The 21965-nt window shown below is 48.7% G+C and overlaps 1 protein-coding gene across 5 annotated transcripts; it reads left to right on the top strand.

Annotated features, from left to right (window-relative positions):
- Nucleotides 1-1635: 1635 nt before the first annotated feature.
- CCDC92 (coiled-coil domain containing 92) lies at nucleotides 1636-20828 on the top strand. Of its 5 annotated transcripts, none has more exons than XM_056357808.1 (4): nucleotides 1636-1731; nucleotides 17433-17579; nucleotides 17906-17947; nucleotides 19398-20828. In XM_056357808.1, exons 2-4 carry the CDS (start codon nucleotides 17450-17452, stop codon nucleotides 20171-20173), a joined length of 948 nt encoding a protein of 315 aa, XP_056213783.1. In that variant the 5' UTR covers nucleotides 1636-1731; nucleotides 17433-17449; the 3' UTR covers nucleotides 20174-20828. The 5 variants fall into 5 exon arrangements, with proteins under 5 accessions (XP_056213783.1, XP_056213809.1, XP_056213776.1 ...); XM_056357834.1 differs by lacking the exon at nucleotides 1636-1731 and adding an exon at nucleotides 1758-1857; XM_056357801.1 differs by lacking the exon at nucleotides 1636-1731 and adding an exon at nucleotides 1900-2375.
- The last annotated feature ends 1137 nt before the right edge of the window (nucleotides 20829-21965 follow it).

Consider the following 21965-nt stretch of genomic DNA (forward strand, 5'->3'; position numbering starts at 1 on the left):
TTCCTGAATGGGTGTTATTTTCACCCCTTTGTTTCCAACACGTTTTCCTCATGTGGGGTACAGGGGTGTATTTCTGCTGTACAAATGTCGCATTGTAAAGCCCCGTTATTAAAAGCACTTTCTTTCCACCAGCACCAGGGGTTTTTCCTTCATCTGTGTTAGGTTACTAGGGATCCATACTGGATTTAACATCCTTCGGGCCTTCCTGCCAGAATGATCTGAAGAGCAAATGCGTTTCCCTTTTGGCACAAGCCCTAACTGAATCAGCTTCTCAGACTCGTTCGTCACCTAATGGGATCCTAAATTAAGAGTCCACATTTTATAGAAAAAGCTGGATGGATCTGAGATAAAACAGTCGGAAAACCACGAACAGGAGAGGGCTTGTTCCTTGTGTCTGTGCCCGCCTGACATGCCCAGCCAGCGCTTGGGGTCAGCATCACTCTGTGCAGCTGCAGCACAGAGGTGCCCTAAGGAGGGATCCACTGGGATCCACTGGGATTCACCAGGAGCCATGGTGCTGGGTCCAGGGCTGGGGAGGTGCCCTGGGGACAGGGCTCATGGCCACCCACGCTGGTGGGACACAGCCGCCTGCTCCCCCCTGCTGCAGGGCCTTTCCGCAGCGCCACTCGTGCACCCAGCTCTCCCCAGCACCCGCCTTCGTTCTGAACGCCCGTTTAAAACTTGTCGCCTTTGGTTTCAGCCTTGGCTGTGAACAAACAAACTTTGCTTAAAAGTATTTCCCTCCAGGCTACGTCGCGCCCCATTTTCCCCAGCTTGAGCAGCTGCAAGGTGCAAAGCACATGTAGGTCCATCCTCCAGTTCTTCACAGGTAAGGTGGAAGGTACCGAGAGCCACCAGGTTGCAACTTAACCCCGACTTTGCTTTCGGTGAAGGTGTGAAACAGCGACATGCCGCGTACAGGGCTTCTTTTTTCCTCTGGGAGTTATCCTAACTGTAATCGGCCTTTTCTGCTGGCTGCTTTGAAAAATCAAGTTTCTGCCTCTTAATTTTGCAGTGATTTGCTTGAAGTCTTTCCTTTGCATTGCAAACAGAAAACACACCGTCTGCAAACCTGCGGGGCTGATAAACACGAGCAGGCTGCTTCTGTGCGTGTTGACGGAGGGGGTGAGGGGGGTGAGGGGGGGGCAATCCCGATCTGTCCGTGCCCGCAATTCCCGCCCCAACGTGGGTGCATCCGCCAGAAACCTGCCCGCGTGCCGCGCGCAGCCCCTTCCCCAGGGACTGATGGGGACCGGGCAGGGGCACAAGGACCCTGCGGGCAGGCACGGCGGGGGGGGGCGCGGGCGGGGGGGGCGGCTTGGGGTCACACGGCGGGGGCACGGCCGGGGGGGTCGGGCAGAGCGCGGGGGGGGGGGCGGGGAACGCACCGGCGCGGCCGCGAGCTGCTGGGGCGCGGGAACGGCCCCGGTCCCGCGCGCCCCTCGCGCGCCGCTCGCGCGCCCGCTCTCCCCGCAGGCCCCCGCGGGCACGCGCACACCCTGCACGCGCCGTTCCCGCGCCCCCGCGCCGCCAGGTGAGCGCACGCGCTGTCCGCTCCCCGGCGCGCGGGGCAGCGCCCCCCCCCCCCCCCCCCCCGTGGGCGGGGATAAGGCCGCGGCCGATGACAGCGTTGACCCCCCCCGTTGCCATAGCGACGGGCCCGGGTGCCGCAGCCGCACCTGCGCCTGCGCCGCCGCCCCCGGTGTGTCCCGGCCCCCCCCACCCCGGCCGGTAAGTGCCGGCCCCGCGGGGCGCCCCGCGGCTGCTCCGGGCTGGCGGCGAGCGCGGGGGGCGTGGGCAGCGCCGGGCCCGGCGGGGGGCGGCTGGCGGCGGGGGGCGGCGCGGCGGGCTGAGCAGGTGAGGGGCGGGGGTGGGGGGGGGCACCGTGTCCCCTCCGCCCGCTGAGGGGGAGCTAACGGCATCGCCCCCGCCGCGCCGGGTGTGGGGCGGGCGGGCGGCACCGCCGCTCCGGGAGGGGCGGGGGCCTCCCCCTCGCACCCCGAGCCCGGGCTCGGGCTCGCCGGCCCCCTCCCCGCGGCGGTGGCGGGCCTGGCCGCTCTGCGGCAGCGGCGGGAGGCGGCCCCGGCCCCTGTGCTGGCTGGGGGGGGCTCCGCCGCGGGGGGTGCGGGGCCGCTGGGCCAAGGCGCCCCCTTTCCCGCAGCAGCAGCAGCGAAGGCCGTTTCCGAGCGGGGCTCCGGCCGGGGGCAGGGCAGGGCAGGGCCGCTCCTCCCCGCCCGGCCCGGGGCACGGCGCCCCCCGCACCGCCCGGCCAGGCCGCAGCCGAGCTGCGGGTTCCCCCCCCCCGGGCGGGCCGTGCACCCCGGCCCCCTCGGCAGCCTTCCGGGGCTCTAGCGAGTGACAGCAGCGTCGTCTGCGTGAGTACCGCGGGGGGGGCACCCCGCGGGGGGTGGCGGTCGCTTGCGGGAATGGCAGCAGGGGAGTGCGGGGCGGCCTGAGACACCCAGAGCTTCCAGCCGCAGCGATGCTCCGTGTCCCCACGCAGGACACGGGTGGGACGGCGCTGGGGGGCGGGTGCTGCCGACCCCGGGCAGCCTGTGGGGCTCCCTTCGCCCTCGGAATCGTGTGCGGCCCGGCCAGGGGCGGGAACAGGAGCCCCGAGGCCCGGACTGTCCATCTTGATCTGCATTGCAGGTGCGTAAGCAGCATCCAGGGTACTTGTTGACTCTGCCTGGATGGTCAGATGCTTAAGCTTGAAAAGCTTGATTCATGCTTTTGCAACGTAATTTATGCTCCTTAATTAAAAAAACTAAAGACAGATGGATGTGACTGCAAATACGGTGCTTTTTTCCATATTCTTGCTTCTTAGTGATCCTAATTCTGTAGTGCGTTATTATGACTGAACCTCTGGGAGACAGATGTTTATGCCCTTAAACTGCACATCGCTTTTTTATTTGACTATTTAAAGCAAGTTCTTCATAAAGAGATAATGGCAGACTTGTGACATTGTTAATTTTTCAAGCTTTTGGTTGTACTGAGGTTCCAGTAGTCATTTTTGGTGAAACAACAAAGGTCAGGAGGACTCAAGAGGCAAGTGTCAGTGCCTTAAGTAGAGGAGAAAGAATATTGGCTAACTGATGCAGAACTACTTATGCTTAGTACATCTGTAAAGTTGCCTCCCCCATCCCCTTAGGAAAGACGATCTCATAACCAGTTCAAATGCTGTACGTAGTTTTCAATCCACTAGTTGTTGCAAACTCTAGAATAGCAATCTTATTTTGTTCCTTAAGGTTGTTTTCTTTGCTTCAGATACTATTGCATACTTTCAGGGGTTTTAAATGATTTTTTTAAAATATGCATTTCGTCATTTGAGTTACAAAAATGTTCTCTCTGTGCCCCAATTCAAGAGGCTGTAGGTATTAAGGACAATATATTTGTACATCCAGATCTACATTAGGCAATCTTTTAACAGCAGCAGGCAGAAGAAAAACTCCCTGGTGCTGGTATTCCAGAACATGGACCACAACATGAACTAAAATATTTCTTGAACATTATAAACCATATAATGGAGGGAATAGAGTTGTAACAAACTAGTTTGCATTTTTACTTTAGCTGTGTTAGACTTGTTTCTAGGAGTCTGGTTACTTTTCTGGGCCTTAAAAGTGGTGTAACAAAAAGTAGCAAGTACTTGAAGGATTGCTTTTATGTCCTCAGGATTCACAATGCATTGCAATAGTTATTTGTGTAAACAGAATACTATTGTCTAATATGTCTTTTTACTTACATTCATGTTATTAACTAACAGTGGTGGCTTTTGATGAGCGGTGATTTACTGGAAATTCAGCATGTCGGATAACTTGATGTTTTGGGGAAAATAGTTAAGTGTGTTCTGACTAGACAAGGGCATAGATTTTCCTGCTGCTGGTTAAAAAGCAAAGCCACAGATGAAGAAAGGAAAGATATAAGTATTTTGATGTTGAAAGAAGACAGTTGCATGAAAGGTCTCTGATTTGGCTTTCTGCAGCCTCTTTCCTGTCTGCTGCAGCACAACAATAAAACATTGTGAATAGTTGTGGAACATTGGAAAGCACAGATGTAAGTCTGTGTGCCTTATTGCAGCTTCCACGCCGTTGTTATTGATACGAGTATGCTGCAATAAGCTAATATTGTGTAACCATAACAGTATTGTCAGGGCAGTCTCTGGCAGAGCTTGTGTGTCCCTGGGAACAATGGTGCCCAGAGCCTGGGTGGGGTGGAGCGGGCAGCGTGCCCTTTGTTCAGACTGAGCTTATCGCTAGCGCTCTGCTTTCGTTTGCATCTGCAGCACACCAAAACAAACTCTCAGCTCCTTTCTTGCAGCGCTAATCAAACGCAATATCTGAAAAAGCAAATGAAGATAAAGAATAGCGCATTTAGTTAGGGCCACATTGGAATGTTAGCCCCCGCCTGCATTGCTACCTGCTGTACCTCTCCTGATCCCTTCACTTGCTTGACAAGACATGGCATCCTTCATGTATCTGGCTGTAGCATCTTTGGTGAATGTGTGCCGCCTCTAGTGCTCGTTTTTAAGTGATAGAGAGTGATAGAAAAATATCTTCCGCTAAACGAGAACGTCCAGCAGTGTGATAATGGACATTAGTTTGTTATCGCTGTGTGATCAGTGAATAATTTTGTCTAATAATGTTTTACGGTTATCTGCCAGCATCTCTCTTATGAGGAAAGGCTGAGAGAGCTGGGCCTGCGCAGCTGGCGGAGAGAAGGCTGGAGAGGATCCGTCAGTGCATGCACACAGCTTAAGGGCCGGGGCCAGGTTCTTCTCAGGCTGACAGGACAAAGGGCAATGGGCACAAACTGCAACACAAGATGTTCTATCGGAATCTGAGCAAGAACTTCTTTCTCTTGAGGGTGACAGAGCACTGGCACAGGCTGCCCAGAGAGGCTGTGGGGTCTCCTTCTCTGGAGATGTTCAAAACCTGCCTGGATGCGACTGCAACCTGCTCTGGGAGAGCCTGCTTTGGCAGGGGGGTGACTAAGTGGTCCCCAGAGCTCCCTTCCCACCCTGACATTCCCTGAGTCTGATTTTTCCTGGTGATGTTAAAGAACATGGTACTATAAATGGAAGCGACACAGTTATTTACTACTGAAGTCAGAGGCATGGCAAAATATCACTGAAAACAATGTCCTCAGAGTGTATCAGAACTTCTACAAGCTGAATTTTTAAATCCTTGGAAAAAAGCCTTTGATTTGGATTGCTCTTTCTTTCCTGCTATTGAGGAGCATGTTTGCTCTCGTTTCACTCCTAGAAAACCTTTGGGTTTTAGTTAATGTGTTAAAATATGTTGCTGCTTGTTGGTCTTAATTATTTGGGTGAGTGACAGAATTTGAGATTTTTATTTAATAAAAATATTTAAATATTTAGAAGTGTTGCTTGACTGAAAACTGTAGGATTTCATTGCTTCTCCCTGAACGGAATGATGACTGCCTCTAGAAAGGCTGAAGATCCGCCAGGGAACAGTAGCTCCCAGTAACCGGAGTCAGTGCCCAGCGGGAGGGCACCAAAGGTGCAGCATATCGCATCCCTGTGGAGCAGATGTCAGGCTCGGGAAGTGTCCGTCTGTGTGGAAAGGATCGTGTGAATGATGTCGTTAGCGGCAGGTTTCCTCTATAATGAAAGCGTGTGTGCTTGCTTGCTTGCCGTTCCTCGTGAAAGCTTGTTTTAAGCTGTGTACGGTTTTATTGTCTCAATTTGAGATACCTGGGTTATGGAAGAGCAAGCATAAAGCACCTCTGAAATTCTTTGTCTTGGCATCCTATTTACTTTAAAAACCCAAAAACAACCAACCAAAAAAGCCCCAATGATTTATACTTGCTTAAGAAAGGATTTAGAGACAGGTCATCGCTACTGCTAGAATTCCTTCATCAGCAGCTCTCAAAACCTTTCCTTCAGCAAAGTAGAGACCAATTTTTGTATGTTTGATTGTAGTTGTTCTGAAATAATCAATAGCTTATGAAACAGCATCACAGAATGCATTAGAGGAAAGCATACTCCTCAGCCTGTTAAACTTGCCTGGAAAATAGTTGTGCTGTTCCGGCGTGGCTGTTACAATAGCTGTAGATCGATCCCTCCCAGGAGGGCAGGTTTACTTGGCTTGCTGTGAGGCTTCAGTGCCTTTTGATGTGTTTCACAAATATCCCAGGTAATCTCTGAAAATCATGGTTTCTGCAGGTCTTGCAGTAGGAGCCCAAGCTCCGCTGAGTGCCTGGCATTGCTGCAGGAAGCAGTTCTGCCTGTACCACCCCCCTGCCCTGATTACACACTTATTATTTCTTTTTTTTGTTTTCCTCTGCCTTCCCTATCAGCTGCCCAGATGTCTGCGGTGCTGCATGGTGAACTCGTCACCTGAAAAATAGCCAGTGGAAAAACAGGTTTGTTCCACCGAACAACCAGGAAGGTGATTTCAGAGCATTTCTGAAATGCAACAGTAAATTCGTGCTCAGGATATGTGAAGTGGAACGAGTGGGACCAAGGCACAGCTGGGCTGGGTAGCTCAGTGGTTGTGTGGCTGTGTGGTGGCAGGTTATTTTCCTGGTGGGGGGTGGGGGGCCAGAAGTGCCCAACCAAGTCACTTATGTGAAACCAGGGTAGTAATTTTTTTGGTTTGTGTTTTGACAAGCCTTCAGAAAAGCCTTTCTGAAAGTGATGCAAGTACATTTTATTTGAGTTCTTGTGCGATTCACATGTTACTGATCATAGAGAATAAAAGGGGAGACTGTTCATAGGTGAATATTTGATATCTGAAAAAATACCCAACCCTTGACTTTTCCATAGAATAGTATTATTTCTAAGCATGAATTTGGAGTTACACTTAACAAGTCCTTGTACAAAACCCTCCCACAGCCCACCTCGCTAGCTTAAGGCCTGATTCAGCTTTAACTGAAGCTGCAGAACTTTGTTCATGACTTTGAAAGAAAAAGAACCAGGCTCATTTTTATGTGTAATGTTGATATTGTGTTAGTCTAGGGGAACTGAATATTAATTTTTTTGTCATTCTCCTTCTGACAAGAAACTGGCTTTACTAGAAAGACTGTGTGTCTTTGCACTATTACAGCTGACTATTTGTGATTGTACCCCAGCCTGTGTTCTGTGGCTTTGATGGGGTTTATATTAGAATATCATATTTTTTTTTATCCTCAGAATGAAGGGGTGAATAAAATAGAAAGGCCATTCATCAGGAGCATGTGCTAGAAAGTAGAGGAGATCCCACCTGTTCTTTTAAATTACAATGTGGCCTTGCTCACGAGGGCTTTTATTGTCACTTTTAAAAAAATTCCATGGACGACTTCTTTTGAAGTAATTGTTGTTATTTAAATGATAGCTTCTTTGCTTCCCTAAAGCGAATTATGCCCAGATTAGGTCATTTTCAATGTTTTCTGCCAGAGTAAGCCATTTGTTCTTGACAGCTGTACAGCCATGGCATGGGGTACCCTGGTATGGGGCAGAATAATTGTCTGAGATGCCACTGCAAGGCATTTGGTTAGATTCTCTAACAGTCTGTGTCACCGTAGTGATGTTAACATCTGGGTACTTCTGTCTGCCTTCCGTTGGGGCAGCTCTGGGATCAGGTAGTCTCAAGGGTGGAGAAAACTCCATGTGAATTGTTCCAGCCAGTCCTTGTGACTTCAGGTGGATGGTCAGGCACGTAAGCAGTGCGTTCTGCGCAAAGTACCAGCTTGTTCATTGAGAGCATCTAGAAGTAAATCATTGCTACCAGGAGTGTGTCCACTGAATTATTCTTCCTGCTGCCACGCCAATTGCTGTAGGAGTAAGAAAAAGTTCTTTTCTTACTAAAATACTAAACCATGTGCTTCCTCAGGGACATACAGAAATTGTGAAGAGTCTGCAGAATCTCTGATCAGAAAATGAAGGGGAAGCCATGCAGAGACACAACGGAATACAAGAGCATCCAAAAGCAGTAGAAATAGAAAAGGAGCTGAGAAAGCAAAACCTTATCCTTCCTCTGGGAGGAGAGCAGCACGCTTCCTTTTCCCCCTCGGTTGTCTCCAGGAAAGAACTTCTAATTTTGCTTGGCTTAAAATACACAAACTAAAAGAATATGGGAGCAAGTTAATTGGCACAATTGGTACAGTGTTGTAATATTTTAACACAGAAGGCTGAGGAAGAGGGGGATGGGGGGACGCGGGGAGGTGGCTGCGTATGCCTGCTGTGCAGTCTGATGGAAAGCGTGACTGCAAGAAATGCTGAACCGGTTCAGGTGGTTGTGCAACGCGCAGGTGAAGGGGGACGACCAGCCCTGAAGCTGTGTAACAGGCTGTCACCAAACGGTGTTACTGCTGCACCCATGTTGGCAGAAGTAGAATGGTATCGGGGGGACGGACTTAAAGCAAGTGTCTAAGGAGGACGATAGTGAATCCCTGGTGGCGGGGACAGCAGCCTTCCCTTTCTTCCCTTTCTTCCCTTTCTTCCCTTTCTTCCCTTTCTTCCCTTTCTTCCCTTTCTTCCCTTTCTTCCCTTTCTTCCCTTTCTTCCCTTTCTTCCCTTTCTTCCCTTTCTTCCCTTTCTTCCCTTTCTTCCCTTTCTTCCCTTTCTTCCCTTTCTTCCCTTTCTTCCCTTTCTTCCCTTTCTTCCCTTTCTTCCCTTTCTTCCCTTTCTTCCCTTTCTTCCCTTTCTTCCCTTTCTTCCCTTTCTTCCCTTTCTTCCCTTTCTTCCCTTTCTTCCCTTTCTTCCCTTTCTTCCCTTTCTTCCCTTTCTTCCCTTTCTTCCCTTTCTTCCCTTTCTTCCCTTTCTTCCCTTTCTTCCCTTTCTTCCCTTTCTTCCCTTTCTTCCCTTTCTTCCCTTTCTTCCCTTTCTTCCCTTTCTTCCCTTTCTTCCCTTTCTTCCCTTTCTTCCCTTTCTTCCCTTTCTTCCCTTTCTTCCCTTTCTTCCCTTTCTTCCCTTTCTTCCCTTTCTTCCCTTTCTTCCCTTTCTTCCCTTTCTTCCCTTTCTTCCCTTTCTTCCCTTTCTTCCCTTTCTTCCCTTTCTTCCCTTTCTTCCCTTTCTTCCCTTTCTTCCCTTTCTTCCCTTTCTTCCCTTTCTTCCCTTTCTTCCCTTTCTTCCCTTTCTTCCCTTTCTTCCCTTTCTTCCCTTTCTTCCCTTTCTTCCCTTTCTTCCCTTTCTTCCCTTTCTTCCCTTTCTTCCCTTTCTTCCCTTTCTTCCCTTTCTTCCCTTTCTTCCCTTTCTTCCCTTTCTTCCCTTTCTTCCCTTTCTTCCCTTTCTTCCCTTTCTTCCCTTTCTTCCCTTTCTTCCCTTTCTTCCCTTTCTTCCCTTTCTTCCCTTTCTTCCCTTTCTTCCCTTTCTTCCCTTTCTTCCCTTTCTTCCCTTTCTTCCCTTTCTTCCCTTTCTTCCCTTTCTTCCCTTTCTTCCCTTTCTTCCCTTTCTTCCCTTTCTTCCCTTTCTTCCCTTTCTTCCCTTTCTTCCCTTTCTTCCCTTTCTTCCCTTTCTTCCCTTTCTTCCCTTTCTTCCCTTTCTTCCCTTTCTTCCCTTTCTTCCCTTTCTTCCCTTTCTTCCCTTTCTTCCCTTTCTTCCCTTTCTTCCCTTTCTTCCCTTTCTTCCCTTTCTTCCCTTTCTTCCCTTTCTTCCCTTTCTTCCCTTTCTTCCCTTTCTTCCCTTTCTTCCCTTTCTTCCCTTCTTCCTTTCTTCCCTTTCTTCCCTTTCTTCCCTTTCTTCCCTTTCTTCCCTTTCTTCCCTTTCTTCCCTTTCTTCCCTTTCTTCCCTTTCTTCCCTTTCTTCCCTTTCTTCCCTTTCTTCCCTTTCTTCCCTTTCTTCCCTTTCTTCCCTTTCTTCCCTTTCTTCCCTTTCTTCCCTTTCTTCCCTTTCTTCCCTTTCTTCCCTTTCTTCCCTTTCTTCCCTTTCTTCCCTTTCTTCCCTTTCTTCCCTTTCTTCCCTTTCTTCCCTTTCTTCCCTTTCTTCCCTTTCTTCCCTTTCTTCCCTTTCTTCCCTTTCTTCCCTTTCTTCCCTTTCTTCCCTTTCTTCCCTTTCTTCCCTTTCTTCCCTTTCTTCCCTTTCTTCCCTTTCTTCCCTTTCTTCCCTTTCTTCCCTTTCTTCCCTTTCTTCCCTTTCTTCCCTTTCTTCCCTTTCTTCCCTTTCTTCCCTTTCTTCCCTTTCTTCCCTTTCTTCCCTTTCTTCCCTTTCTTCCCTTTCTTCCCTTTCTTCCCTTTCTTCCCTTTCTTCCCTTTCTTCCCTTTCTTCCCTTTCTTCCCTTTCTTCCCTTTCTTCCCTTTCTTCCCTTTCTTCCCTTTCTTCCCTTTCTTCCCTTTCTTCCCTTTCTTCCCTTTCTTCCCTTTCTTCCCTTTCTTCCCTTTCTTCCCTTTCTTCCCTTTCTTCCCTTTCTTCCCTTTCTTCCCTTTCTTCCCTTTCTTCCCTTTCTTCCCTTTCTTCCCTTTCTTCCCTTTCTTCCCTTTCTTCCCTTTCTTCCCTTTCTTCCCTTTCTTCCCTTTCTTCCCTTTCTTCCCTTTCTTCCCTTTCTTCCCTTTCTTCCCTTTCTTCCCTTTCTTCCCTTTCTTCCCTTTCTGGAGCTGGAGAGCTTATCTAAGCCCGGAGCCACTAAGTGCCTGGCAGCTGGGCATTTTATCCTTAGAGCTGCGTTTTTCTAGAAATGTTTTGTCACTTCTGTGAGATTCTTTACAATGGGGACTGACTAAACCTTTGAAGGTTCCTACGGGAAGACTCCCGTGTCCTTAATTGGTTCTTGAAATCGTAGTTCATATAGCACACGAAAAGCCTTTTGGCAGCTTTTGCCGCATTTGGAGGGGGCACTGGCAAGACACCAGCTGCGAGGAACACATCTGCCTGCCCGTACGTGTTTCTAGAAGGTTTGGTAGGAGTTGACAGGCAGCTAACGTGGCTTCTCAGGTGACAGTCACCCCATCCATGCAAAAGGAGATTATTCTCTTCTGTTTAGCGAGTGCCAAACAGGAATGAAGACGTTGAATAACTGCTGTTGTTTGGGCTTCCTTCCAGTAGGTTCCTTTGGTCTGTGTCTAAAGCCATGATGGGCATCTCCCCGCTCTTGCCTGCAAGGGGGCACAGGGACGCTCTGGTGTTGTGCAGAGCCCCCAGCACACAGCCAGGCGCTCGCTGCCTGGAAATATTTTGAGCTCTGTCCAAATAGTTAAGATCAGAGAGGGCCTTCGAGCCTGCACATCATCTGCATCACGATTCGGCCGTTAAAACATTAGCGATTGTTTATGGTGAGCATGGGATGAAGGGTCATTTTGGAAGCTCTCGTTTAATACTTTTAATTTTCTATTTAAGATTAATTCTTGTTCCCTTTTAAAAAGCGCTTGTAAAATTTGGAGCAGTTCCTTTTTAAGGTGAGTTCACAAGAATGTTAAGTCTCCTTCTCCACTTCTGTGGAAGGTGAGGGCTTAGGTAGGTGCAGCACGGATTGAAGTGTTGCATTTAATGTTCCCAAGGGAATGCCGTTTAACTCATCCCAACTGTTCCTCCTGGACTATATTCAAGAGAAATTGTGACTCCATTGTTTGGAGGACTTGAGGCTCGCTCTGAGCTGTACCTAGAAATGCTTGGTGGTGCCAGTGATGCCGAGCAATGAGAAATGGTGTGTGTTCTAGGGGTGGGATGCAGCCTACCACCCCAATAAAGCTTGTGGAACTGTGACGGGTTGGCTGCCACTGGTGTTCAGGAGGAGGTGTGTGGCCGTTGCGGTGTTGAACACTGCAGTGCCCCTTTTAATGTTTTATCATCCTTATCAAGTGACATATGCATGCCCTGTGGGAGTTTGCCTAGCGCTGCATTGCACAATTCCGTTTGTATAAGAACATAGCAAACTCTTTTTTGAAGTTGCTTTGGAGACCAGGAGAAAGAAGAACCATAGTGACAGAACTGCTCTGTGGTGTATGCAGCCACAGCTTCCTTCCCAGCATTGGCTTGATTTATCTGACAAAATCCAGCCAGAGACTGGTTGCTTTGGTAGCTGTCCCTCTGATTTCCATGGTGAGGGAGTCAAGATTGCTTGTCCACGCTAGCAAGGGCTCAGCTGACTTCTGAATTTTGCTGTTTCTCTTGTGCTTTTTGGTTGTAACCTTATTCTTGGCTGCATGTTCCTTCTTGTTCCAGTGAGCAGATTAAATCAGCTTAGTGCAGTCTCAGAACTGCTTTAGAGGATTTCCTCTTGGAAACCCCAAGGAGCGGCGCACCTGACTGGATTTTTTTTTTTTTTTTTCTTTAGACTGACCCCTCCCAAGACCATGTTCTCTCTAAGATCTCAGCTGCCCTTGAGAGCAGTTGCTGGATGTGATTTGTGGCTGTGCATGCTACGTACCATGTAAGAATTAACCCCCGTTAAGTGTTAAGGATTGTTAAGGAACTTGGAGCAGCTGTAAATCCCGCTAACCAAACCCCCTAGAAGTCAAAGCATCTGCTTAAGGAAGCGGTGGAAAGGTGATCATTGACTTGTCTTAAAAGAAACAGTTATTTCTTTTTAATTGTATTTGTTCCTTTTTCATTACACCTTCCGTGTCTATTCCCCTTTAAAAAACTTCCTGACTGAGGTTGCATGGGTCAGTTGGTCTCACTTGCACCGTACCCTATGAGCTGCTGACAAATCCGAGACCAACATTAATTAGTGTTTTATGCAATCAGAGTAGCTTTCACTAATGGTACACTTCAGAATGCGGAATTAAAGGGGTGCTGTTAATTTACAATAGCTTTTTCAAGTTTCAATGCATGGTTTCACTTTGTGACAGTTGTCAATATTTTTGGCTTTAAAAATTAGTTTATATTTTTGTGAGGTGTCCTTTGATCTTTACGTGACCTAAATAAACAAGGAAGTTGATCAGCTGTAAAATGCTATGAAATATACAAAACACACAAACTGACTTTGAGTGGAAAAACAGAAATAAAAGCCTTCAGTGTATTAACAATCCAATTATTCAAGGAAAACTACTTGTATAAAATTACTTGCCAGTCATAAATCAGCATATCTTCATGCTGCCCATTCTTTAAAAAAAACCCAAAAAACCAAACACCAACAACACCCCACAAAACACTGTTTTCAGCCAGTATGCTTTAAATTGAAATACATAGTTTGGGTGGGCTTTTGAAGAGTGTAATCACTCAACCATAACAACTTGGAGCACAAATAGCACTGAGCCTCTGAGGCAAGTGCTGTCCCATCTTGCCGCGTCCTGCCGAAGCGTTGTGGGTGTGAGCGTCTAGGGGGGGGGGGGTCCCAGCCCAAACCTGGGGTTCTGTCCCTCTACATCATACACCTGGTGTTTCCAGGCTCTTTGACGTGACCTTTGTTTGGGTGTCCGAAGAGACCGCTCTGGGCTGGCCCAAAAGCAGGACTGCTGGAGCAATGCTGCCGTGTCGTGCCGAGGGGTTTTCCTCCTTCTAAACCCACGGTTCCGATCTCCAGCGATCCTGGTCAGTGGCCTTGCCCAGCACAAGTGAGCTGGTCAGGTTGCTGGCTTGGCTTACTGTATATTCTATCCACATCTTCAATCTGTTTGTGTCCGATTCAGTTGTATCGGCTCTCGGGGCACAAAATCATTTGTTTATTATTTTGGAAAGAGAAATATTTTCTCTTTAAGTGGCTTCTGCCTTGGCAGTTGGGCCAGCTTTTTACTTGGCCCTGGCTAAGGAAGTGCCTACAGGGAAAAATGTTGCTGAGCTTCGAGCTGGGTGAAATGCGGGTGATCCACGGGTGTCTGAGCTGGTCAGCCTGCAGATGTGAATTCTTTTTCTTCCCTCATTTGTGCGACAAAAATTTCCTTGCAAGTTTGGCTGCAAAAGCAATTAAAAATATTTTCATGTTGTGCTAATGAGCTTGATTGACAGATAATGCATGTTCAGTTGAAACCTATTTAATCCAGATCACAGGCTTGAATAATACTAGGTTTAATTTTGTGGTTTAAGGTTTGGTGTAAACTAGGTACAAAGTGAATTGTGGCTTGGAATATGTTGTTGATGCTCATTTGTCCCATGCAGGGACAGCACAGGAGGGGTGCAGGCAGCCACGGTCCCTTGTCCTCGTGGGAGAGAAGCTACTCAGCTCGGGGGGCTGCAGCTAAAATTCATCGTGGGTTGATTTGATTGCTCTTGCTGATTAACTTACTGGTGCTGCAGGGAAGGCGGTGCTCTGGTGCTGGTAATTATTATTTTCTTCCAAAGCCTATAAAACTGCCTCATTATTGGGGTTTTTTTTTCAGAGTAGGTAAATCCTGGCATGATCTTTAAGATGCAAGAAATAAGGTGAAAAAACAATGTAGGAGATTAATAGATGGCTTTGGTTTGCTTTTTCTAACATTTAGAAACTAGTTTTTTTAAAAAAAACACATTTATTTGCAAGGACTGAGTTATAAACACCTGCTCGTTGTTGCTGGCGATGAAGCCTTTTTCTGTTCTGACCACAGTTACAGGCATAAAGCCACCGTTTGTAGCCACCGTGATCATAAAGGCTTTGGGATATGATGTGTGGGCTGGTTTTTCACCTAGTGCTGTCAGTGCTTGGAGTTCCTTTTGGGGAATACATTTCTGGATTAGCAGGTCCCTGTGAGCCTCGGCGCAGCCTGCGGGCTCCTGCGGGGTTTGCTCTGCTGCCCTGGGCAATCGGCAGGAGTGTAACAACCACTTCAGAAACAGGATGATTTGGCAAAGCTTCTGTCTGTCCAAGGTCAGCTTTGCAAGCAATGTGATGTGGCTCGGTTTATTTCTTAGTCAACCCAGAAACCTCTCTTCAGAAGATTTTTGGTTCGTAATTTTTGCTTATTTGCTAACTCTGGTGATTGCAAAATGACCCGTCCCACTCAGCAAAGCCCAGCTAGCACCACTGCCCTTGGGCTTCTTGAGCACTGAATCTAATGGTTGGTCTCTGGTATAAAATAACCAGCAGCTCCGTCCTGTCCCTGGCACAGGACCGGATTCCTTGAAAGTCTTTTATGCCTTCTTTTTCTTTTTTTTTTTTTTTTTTTTTTTTAGCTAATCAATTATATGCTTCTGTAGGGATTGATGGTAATGTCAGGTAAAATCACACCTGAAATTAGGGAGGCTCCATGTGTGTGCTTTAGTGCTGGATAGTATAAAATTTATATTTTAATATTATAATTATATATTTATATATATATATAAAATTAGACACAGGGCTGTGTTAGTGTCTAGGAATGACAAGCGTGGTACTTTCTCTGAGCATATGTGCTACCCATTTTCAACTTGTAGAATCAATTGTTTGTCATAAAACTACACCCCAAAAAGAGCCCGGTGGAGAAGGCTCGGTGTGGCAGGAGGAATTGTGGCACCACTGTGGTGCCGGCAGGGCAGCCGCGGGACAGAATCAGGGTCCATCTCATGCACAACATGTGGCCCCGTAATTCCAGATGGTGGCTGTGATGCCACTGCTGATGGTTGTCTGGGCAACGGGAGGCCTGATTCTTCAATTAGCTTTGTAACCTAAATACTAAATGTATTACATTTAAATTAATTTAATTTATTATAATAAAAAATTATTTGTTTTTATAATAATAAAAGATTACAATTAAATTAAAATACTAAAAATAAACCTAAAACCCAAATTACAAAATTGCACAGAGAACTGTATTCAGCCAAGGCCCCTTGTGCATCGGCAGGCTTAACCCATCACCCCGACTGCTTCACCAGTCTCCCACCTCCTTGGCTGCGTTACTTGGCAGCGGCGGGGGGCTGCCGTGGCTCCTGCCCCCCCCGGCCAGACCCTCAGCTGTGTGCCAGCAGCACAGGGGTACTTCCCTTCCCTTGTCCCTCCAGCGGTGGGCCAGGGGCTGGGGCACAGTTCCCTCTGCTGCTCAGGCCCCCAGAAAGTATTTCTTCCACCATGGCTCACGTATTTCCCACCCAGTAGGTGCTACTACCTTGTCCCTCAGGTGTCCCCATGGGCCTGGCTCCCTGGAACGTGCCTGTGCACCTGCTCCTCAGGGGTCGTCATGCTCCTGAGCTCCCAAGAGGGCAGCTGGTTTTCCAGAAACTTCAGGAAGCCTCCCAGTCATGACAGGTTTATTGCTAAAGGAATGTAAAGCGTAGTGTTACGGAGTTGTTAAGGATGTATGTTTCTGGAAAGTCCTTCCCACGCAGCCCCTGTGGGGAGCTGGTGGAGCAGCACCACGTGCCCTGGCCGCAGCACCACGGAGGGGCAGCGATCACGCAGTGACAATGGAGAACTGCTGGAAGAATTCCCGAGTGATTTTTGCACTCTGAGGCTGCAGGAGGGTTGCATACTGCTATCGTTGCTTTTTCTCATTAGTGTATTTATTTTGGAGTTTCAATCTCACTAGGAAGCAGGGCAATGGACAGAATCACGTCGTGACAGACTGGGTGGCTAGGTGTCACCGGGACCTGGGAGCTCCTGCTGGTGCTCCCCTGGATGCTCCTCCAGGTACCCCTTTAAATGTCACAGGGAGAGCCTGGGCACAGCGTCTGCTTCCCCGCAGGAAGCATCTGCCCACGCCGGGTGCAGGGAGCTATTTTTACCTCTGTATCAGGAAATTCGTTTGGGAGTTGGCGTCTCCAGCTCTGCTGGGTAGATACCGCGCGGCAGTGTGGCCTGTGGGCAGACACAAACCCATGTTGCCGTGTTGGGAGCAGCAGTGACACCGGCATCCTGCAGTTACTCGCTTGCCCGTCAGGCTGGGCGCTGCCGTAGCTGAGGTCTGGTTCTGTCAGGCGGTTGGTTTCCCAAGGAAGACCTGGTGCTGTGGCAGTGTGGTGTACTCACAACCTGAGCAAGGAAGATTGGTTTTCTCTCTTTAAACGAAACATTGTCCTTGTCAGTTGTCCTGTTAAGTGCCATCAGGGCCTGTGTGGGACACCGGGCTGTGCCACGGGGCCTGCAGGGGGCTGGGGTCCTGCCCTGGCGCGGCTGAGGGGTGCAGCAGCAGCCGGAGCGCTCCGGTGCGGGTCCTGGGGAGCACCGTGGCACCCCTGGCCATGGCGGCGCTGCCGGGCCCGGCTGCGTGTCACTCCCTGGTTTGTGTTTCTCTTCAGCGCTGGCGCAGGTTAGTGCTTTCGGCCTTGTTCCCATCCAGGGGTGTCACCAATCCCTGTATCCCTGGAGGTAAGAGGGGGACCTCCAACAAGGCAGAGGGACACAGCAGCCCGTTTCTGAGAACTCCACCTTTATCTGGTAACAGGATTAGTGACTTCAGTCTGTCTGAAGTTAATCCTTCCAATGTGTTAACTCCGAACAAATGAGTTCCCTAGGCTGCTCCCGCCTGGAGTATAATTAGGCTTTCTAGGAACTTAACACACTTCTAATTGAAAGAGTCATGAAACAGGAAAAAAAACTTTTGTGGCATTTGCTTGATTGTGTATGAACTCATTAACAGCAGAATTTAGCTCTCCCTGCTGCTCCCGCCTGCAGAGTGAGGATCTCCGCGCATGCAGGGCAACCGGCCATGACGCCTCTGTGTCTCTTCGCTGACAGGGTAACCGCGGGCCACGATGGCGGCATCAAACCTGGAGAACCAGCTGCAGAGCGCCCAGAAGAACCTGCTGTTCCTGCAGCGCGAGCACGCCAGCACGCTGAAGGGGCTGCACGCTGAGATCCGGCGCCTGCAGCAGCACTGCACAGGTAGTGGGAGCAGGGTCAGGGTGCAGGAGCGGAGCAACTGCTGCAGCTGGGAACCTTCCGCAGCGCAGCCGCGCGTGATCAGGGCAATCCGCTTGGATCTTTGCAGCATCATTAAGCAAATATTTTTATATTTAAAAAAAAAAAGCCCAAAGTTGCAGTTGGTTTACAGATTTGATAATTTGCAGTGGCTCTCCTATTATTCTTCAGCTAGGGGAAAAGCAAGTTACATTTTTATTGAAGCACGCTGTTGTAAATGTGCTCCCCAGGTGGTGCGTGTATGGGGTAGATGATGATGTTCTAATGAAATAAACAACTTTTCTCCTCAGATTTAACCTACGAACTGACTGTAAAGAGTTCAGACTTGTCAGGTAAGGAGTACATAGTGTTTTTCTTCTAATATTCATGTTAAACTTCCTCATCTTTTTTCAGTGTTTGTGTTTTCTCCATTACAAGTAGGTGAGAATACTTTGCACTTGGGATGTTGAGTTTATAAATTCTAAAGGTACAAGAGTAGTTGTCTGCTTTCCAGACTTATGGGTTATTTACGAAGTAAATGTCACAAGTTCTTTACCAAGGGCACCCAGGAAGTCTTTGAAAGAGCCAGGGATAGAGCGTGGAACTGCTGACTCCTCTCTTACTCAGCAGTTCCCTGCACACTAAACAGGACGGGAATTTTAAGGGCAGAAGAGTGAGACGATTATTAAAACTTCGCTAGTACTACAGTTACACCACACAGTTTTTATCTCTGTGTCTGTGTATATATATACACACACACATGTATACACACTAGGTTCTAGTTATTTCAGATGGATTGTGTGATCAACAGGTGAAGCAGGAATAAAATACTCACTGGGAGTAACCTCCTGGGTCAGGGACAGGGTGGGACAGGACAGACACCGCAGGTAAGAGAGAACATGGGCAAACTCAGCAAAGAGCTGAGCGGCCTTGCATGTGCTCAGTGCTTTTTCTTGATACTGCAGCGCTGCTCAGATGCTTCTTACCGCAGGATTTTCAGAGTGTATCTGTGATGGCACTGTACGGATCCTGCGCCAAGCTGAGACACTGCCTGGTGCAGAGGGCACAACACCTAACGCTTTGTAGATGACAGCCCTTGACGTAGGGCGCTTGGTATTTGAGAAATCCAGGCTGCTGGGAAGCCGTCCCGCTGTAATAGCCGAGGGAAGAGTGACAAAGGTGCCCCACGGCGTGAGGGCAGAGGTGCTGAGGCAGGTCAGCCTGCTTGTTCCTGATGGTGCATCATCCCCACTGGTGTGAGGCCCCTGAGCGCTGCAGGGCGATGTGCCACACTGCTGTGACGAGAAGGCAGCTGGGCTCATGCCCCTGATCTGCAGCGGCAGAGCCTCAGCGCAGGGGCACACCGCTGCCTTGCAGTCACGGGCTTCAGATGCCTGCAGAGGGGTGAAGCTGAAGCCTGAGCACGTCTCCCTGGGGGGCTGTGCCAGCTGCCCCATCACTCCCTCCAGCCGGTCTGGTGTTTGCAGTGGAAGAAGCTCCTCTAAATGCACAGATTTTTGCATGAGTTCAGCAAGCTGAGCTCTAATCCTGTTCCCCAGAAGACGTGAAGCATCTCTACTTAGTGTCAACACTGTTAAACCACGGTGAGTGGTACTAGCTCACCGGCACTTCTGTAAAAGCTGCCTGTCGCTTCTGAAGATGAAGTAATTTTAAGAGTATTAGCTGAAATTAGTCTTTGGGATTTCTCTGGTGGCTTTGGGATGGTGAATGGAGCCCTATTGCACTATTTTACTTAGTGGCTGTTGTTAACTTGAAACACTTCTGCTTTTCCTGTCCTTCTAGGAAATGGTAGTTCAAGAAGCGATGAACTCAAAAGAAAGTGCAAAGATCTTGAAGCTCAGCTGAAAGTCAAAGAGGCTGAAAATAATGAATTATTGAAAGAACTCGAACAAAAGAATGCAATGATAATGGTGCTGGAAAACACTATTAAAGAAAGAGAAAAGAAGTATTTGGAAGAGTTAAAAATGAAAAGCCATAAGCTCAATATGCTGTCGAGTGAACTAGAGCAGAGAGCGAGCACTATTGCGTATTTGACTTCTCAGCTGCATGCTACGAAGAAGAAGCTGATGAGTTCAGGTGGGACTTCAGAGGGGACCCCTTCTGGCAGTCCCGTGTTGTCCAGCTATAAGCCGTCCCCTCCCAAAGATAAACTGCCGGAGACCCCACGGCGCAGGATGAAGAAGAGCCTGTCGACGCCACTGAACCCCGAGTTTGAAGAGGCCTACAGAATAGGGTCGGAGAGCCGGAAGCTGCTGTTACGGGAGCCGGTGGATGCCATGCCCGATCCCACCCCCTTTCTCTTGGCCAGGGAAACAGCAGAGGTGCACCTCATTAAGGAGAGGCCGTTGGTTATTCCACCTATTGCTTCAGATCGTGCGCCTGGCGAATCACACAGCCCTGCCCGTGAGAAGCCGCACAAGGCCCACATTGGGGTGGCGCATCGCATCCACCACGTTGCGCCGTCCCAGCCGCAGCCGGAGGTTGAAACACTGGCAGTGGATCCGGTCCATGGCAGCAAGGTGGTCAGAAAGCACTCAGGGACAGACAGAACTGTTTGAGTAGAATCACTGAAATGCTCTGTTCTGTTGCTGTTTATGCACTGTGATCCTGTAGGATACATAGCACCTGCAGTAACGTTTCTTTTGATGCCCCATGCATGCCAAACTTGTTCCAGATACATCATAAATAGATTACGCTCCTCTAATGAAACCTAATAGGACTGTGTTCATGTGGCAAGGTAAATAACTACTAAAGCTGTGGCCAAATCAGGGGTACCTGAGCGCTTGCTTCTGAGCACTGCTCCATGTATTGTAACTACACGTGTGGACAAAGGCACAGCCTGCGTTAGTAGTCGATGTTAGTGAAAGAAACTGAACTCTAAACCTGCAGTGATACGCACTGGCTGTTAACATTGGAACTGGTGGTGGGTCTTTTGTCTTCACTGTGTACCTAAGCCCTTCACACACACACGCACAGACGAACCTCCCTGACGAAGCCTTTCTCATAGTAGCATTGAAAATACTGTAGATGTATGTACACTTTAAACTGAACTAAGGACAGCTTTTCCCTCACGTGCACATACTCTGATGGCAAATTCTGTCTGTAGGTTCTCTGTCTCAAAACTCAGAGTCCCAGCAAGCATTACTTGATTAATCCTAAATAATTTGGTTTGTGGATTTGTTTAAGTAACAAATGGGGGGGGGGGGTGTGTGGGCTAAAGCACTCTTGAAGGGTTAATGATCCTTCTAGCAACAGTATGAACACTGGGGTGGGGGGGGAGGGGGGCAGATTTCTGTTTGTTTGCTTTTTTTTAATTGAATGGCTCCATTATGCATTTCACACTAGCCAGTACACTGCACTTGTAGCACCTTCCATGCTGGCTCGGAGCTCCTTTTCCAGGGAGAAAAATGTAACGGGCTGTCCAATATGGCAGTGGGTCTTTATGCTCTAACCTGCACTTTTTTGTAAAGGGATAATTTTGTTTCCTGAAAAATCTCAGTCTTGTTTTGGGCCTCATCAGTCAGTGCTGGCTTCTGCTAGCTTGGAAACCTGAGCTGTCCCTTTAAAATGTGTGTATTTAGTTTTAAATTTTAGTGATGTAACCAATTCATACAGGAGGAGAACTTGTCTTCCTGACTTCTCTCTATCTATACAAGGATGAACAAGTCATCCTTGACTTCTATCCTTGTGGACTGGGATGGACTTGCCTTGCACTTGCCCTGATTCCCCTACTCCTTTGTAGTAAGCAACAGGTAGACCTGACAGGTGTTAAGACTACTTTTTTTTGTTGTTGTTGGTTTTTTTTCCTAGGAAATTAAAAAGGCATGCTACAAGCTGTGAATGTATATAATTTGGGGAAAGGAGCACAAATCTGACCATTTTTTTTCTTAAACTCTGATCAGCACCTCCAGCTCATCCTTGCTTCACTCTTGTCTGCAGCCTCTGAGTAGGACCAGCAAGAAACAATGGCTCCCAAATGCTGCTAAGCTTATGTGCCTTTAAAAATTCAGAACGCATAATCTCTGTGAAAGCTGAGAAGGATCCCTGCCTGCCCTCTTTCCTTCCCCTGGCCAGCTGTAGCTTGTCCCTCTTAAAGCTTTTTCTGCAGCTGTGTGTTGGTGTGTGTCTCCCTCTGGAGCCCTGGGTCACTGGCAGCTGCCCCAGAGGCACTGGCAGGTGACAAAAGCTGTTCTTCCTAACCGTGGTACTGCTCCATTCCCTGTGCAGCATGACAGCTTCCCGCAGGGTTGTTCCCGGTCAGAGAGGGTTTGAACACCCACTTAGCCCCAAGGCCGCCTGCGCCCTACCCCTGCACACCCTCACGCCTCAGTCACCTGCTGTTCTGAAGCC

This window comes from Falco biarmicus, chromosome 1 (genome assembly GCF_023638135.1).
Source record: "Falco biarmicus isolate bFalBia1 chromosome 1, bFalBia1.pri, whole genome shotgun sequence".
Lineage (NCBI taxonomy): Eukaryota > Metazoa > Chordata > Aves > Falconiformes > Falconidae > Falco > Falco biarmicus.

Bases quoted from the DNA above. Each gene is read 5' to 3' on its own strand.
- CCDC92 (XM_056357808.1), top strand. From the start codon at position 17,450: ATGGCGGCATCAAACCTGGAGAACCAGCTGCAGAGCGCCCAGAAGAAC. The intron at 17,580-17,905 runs GTAGTGGGAGCA...TTTTCTCCTCAG, and splicing joins CCTGCAGCAGCACTGCACAG to ATTTAACCTACGAACTGACT. The intron at 17,948-19,397 runs GTAAGGAGTACA...CTGTCCTTCTAG, and splicing joins AAAGAGTTCAGACTTGTCAG to GAAATGGTAGTTCAAGAAGC.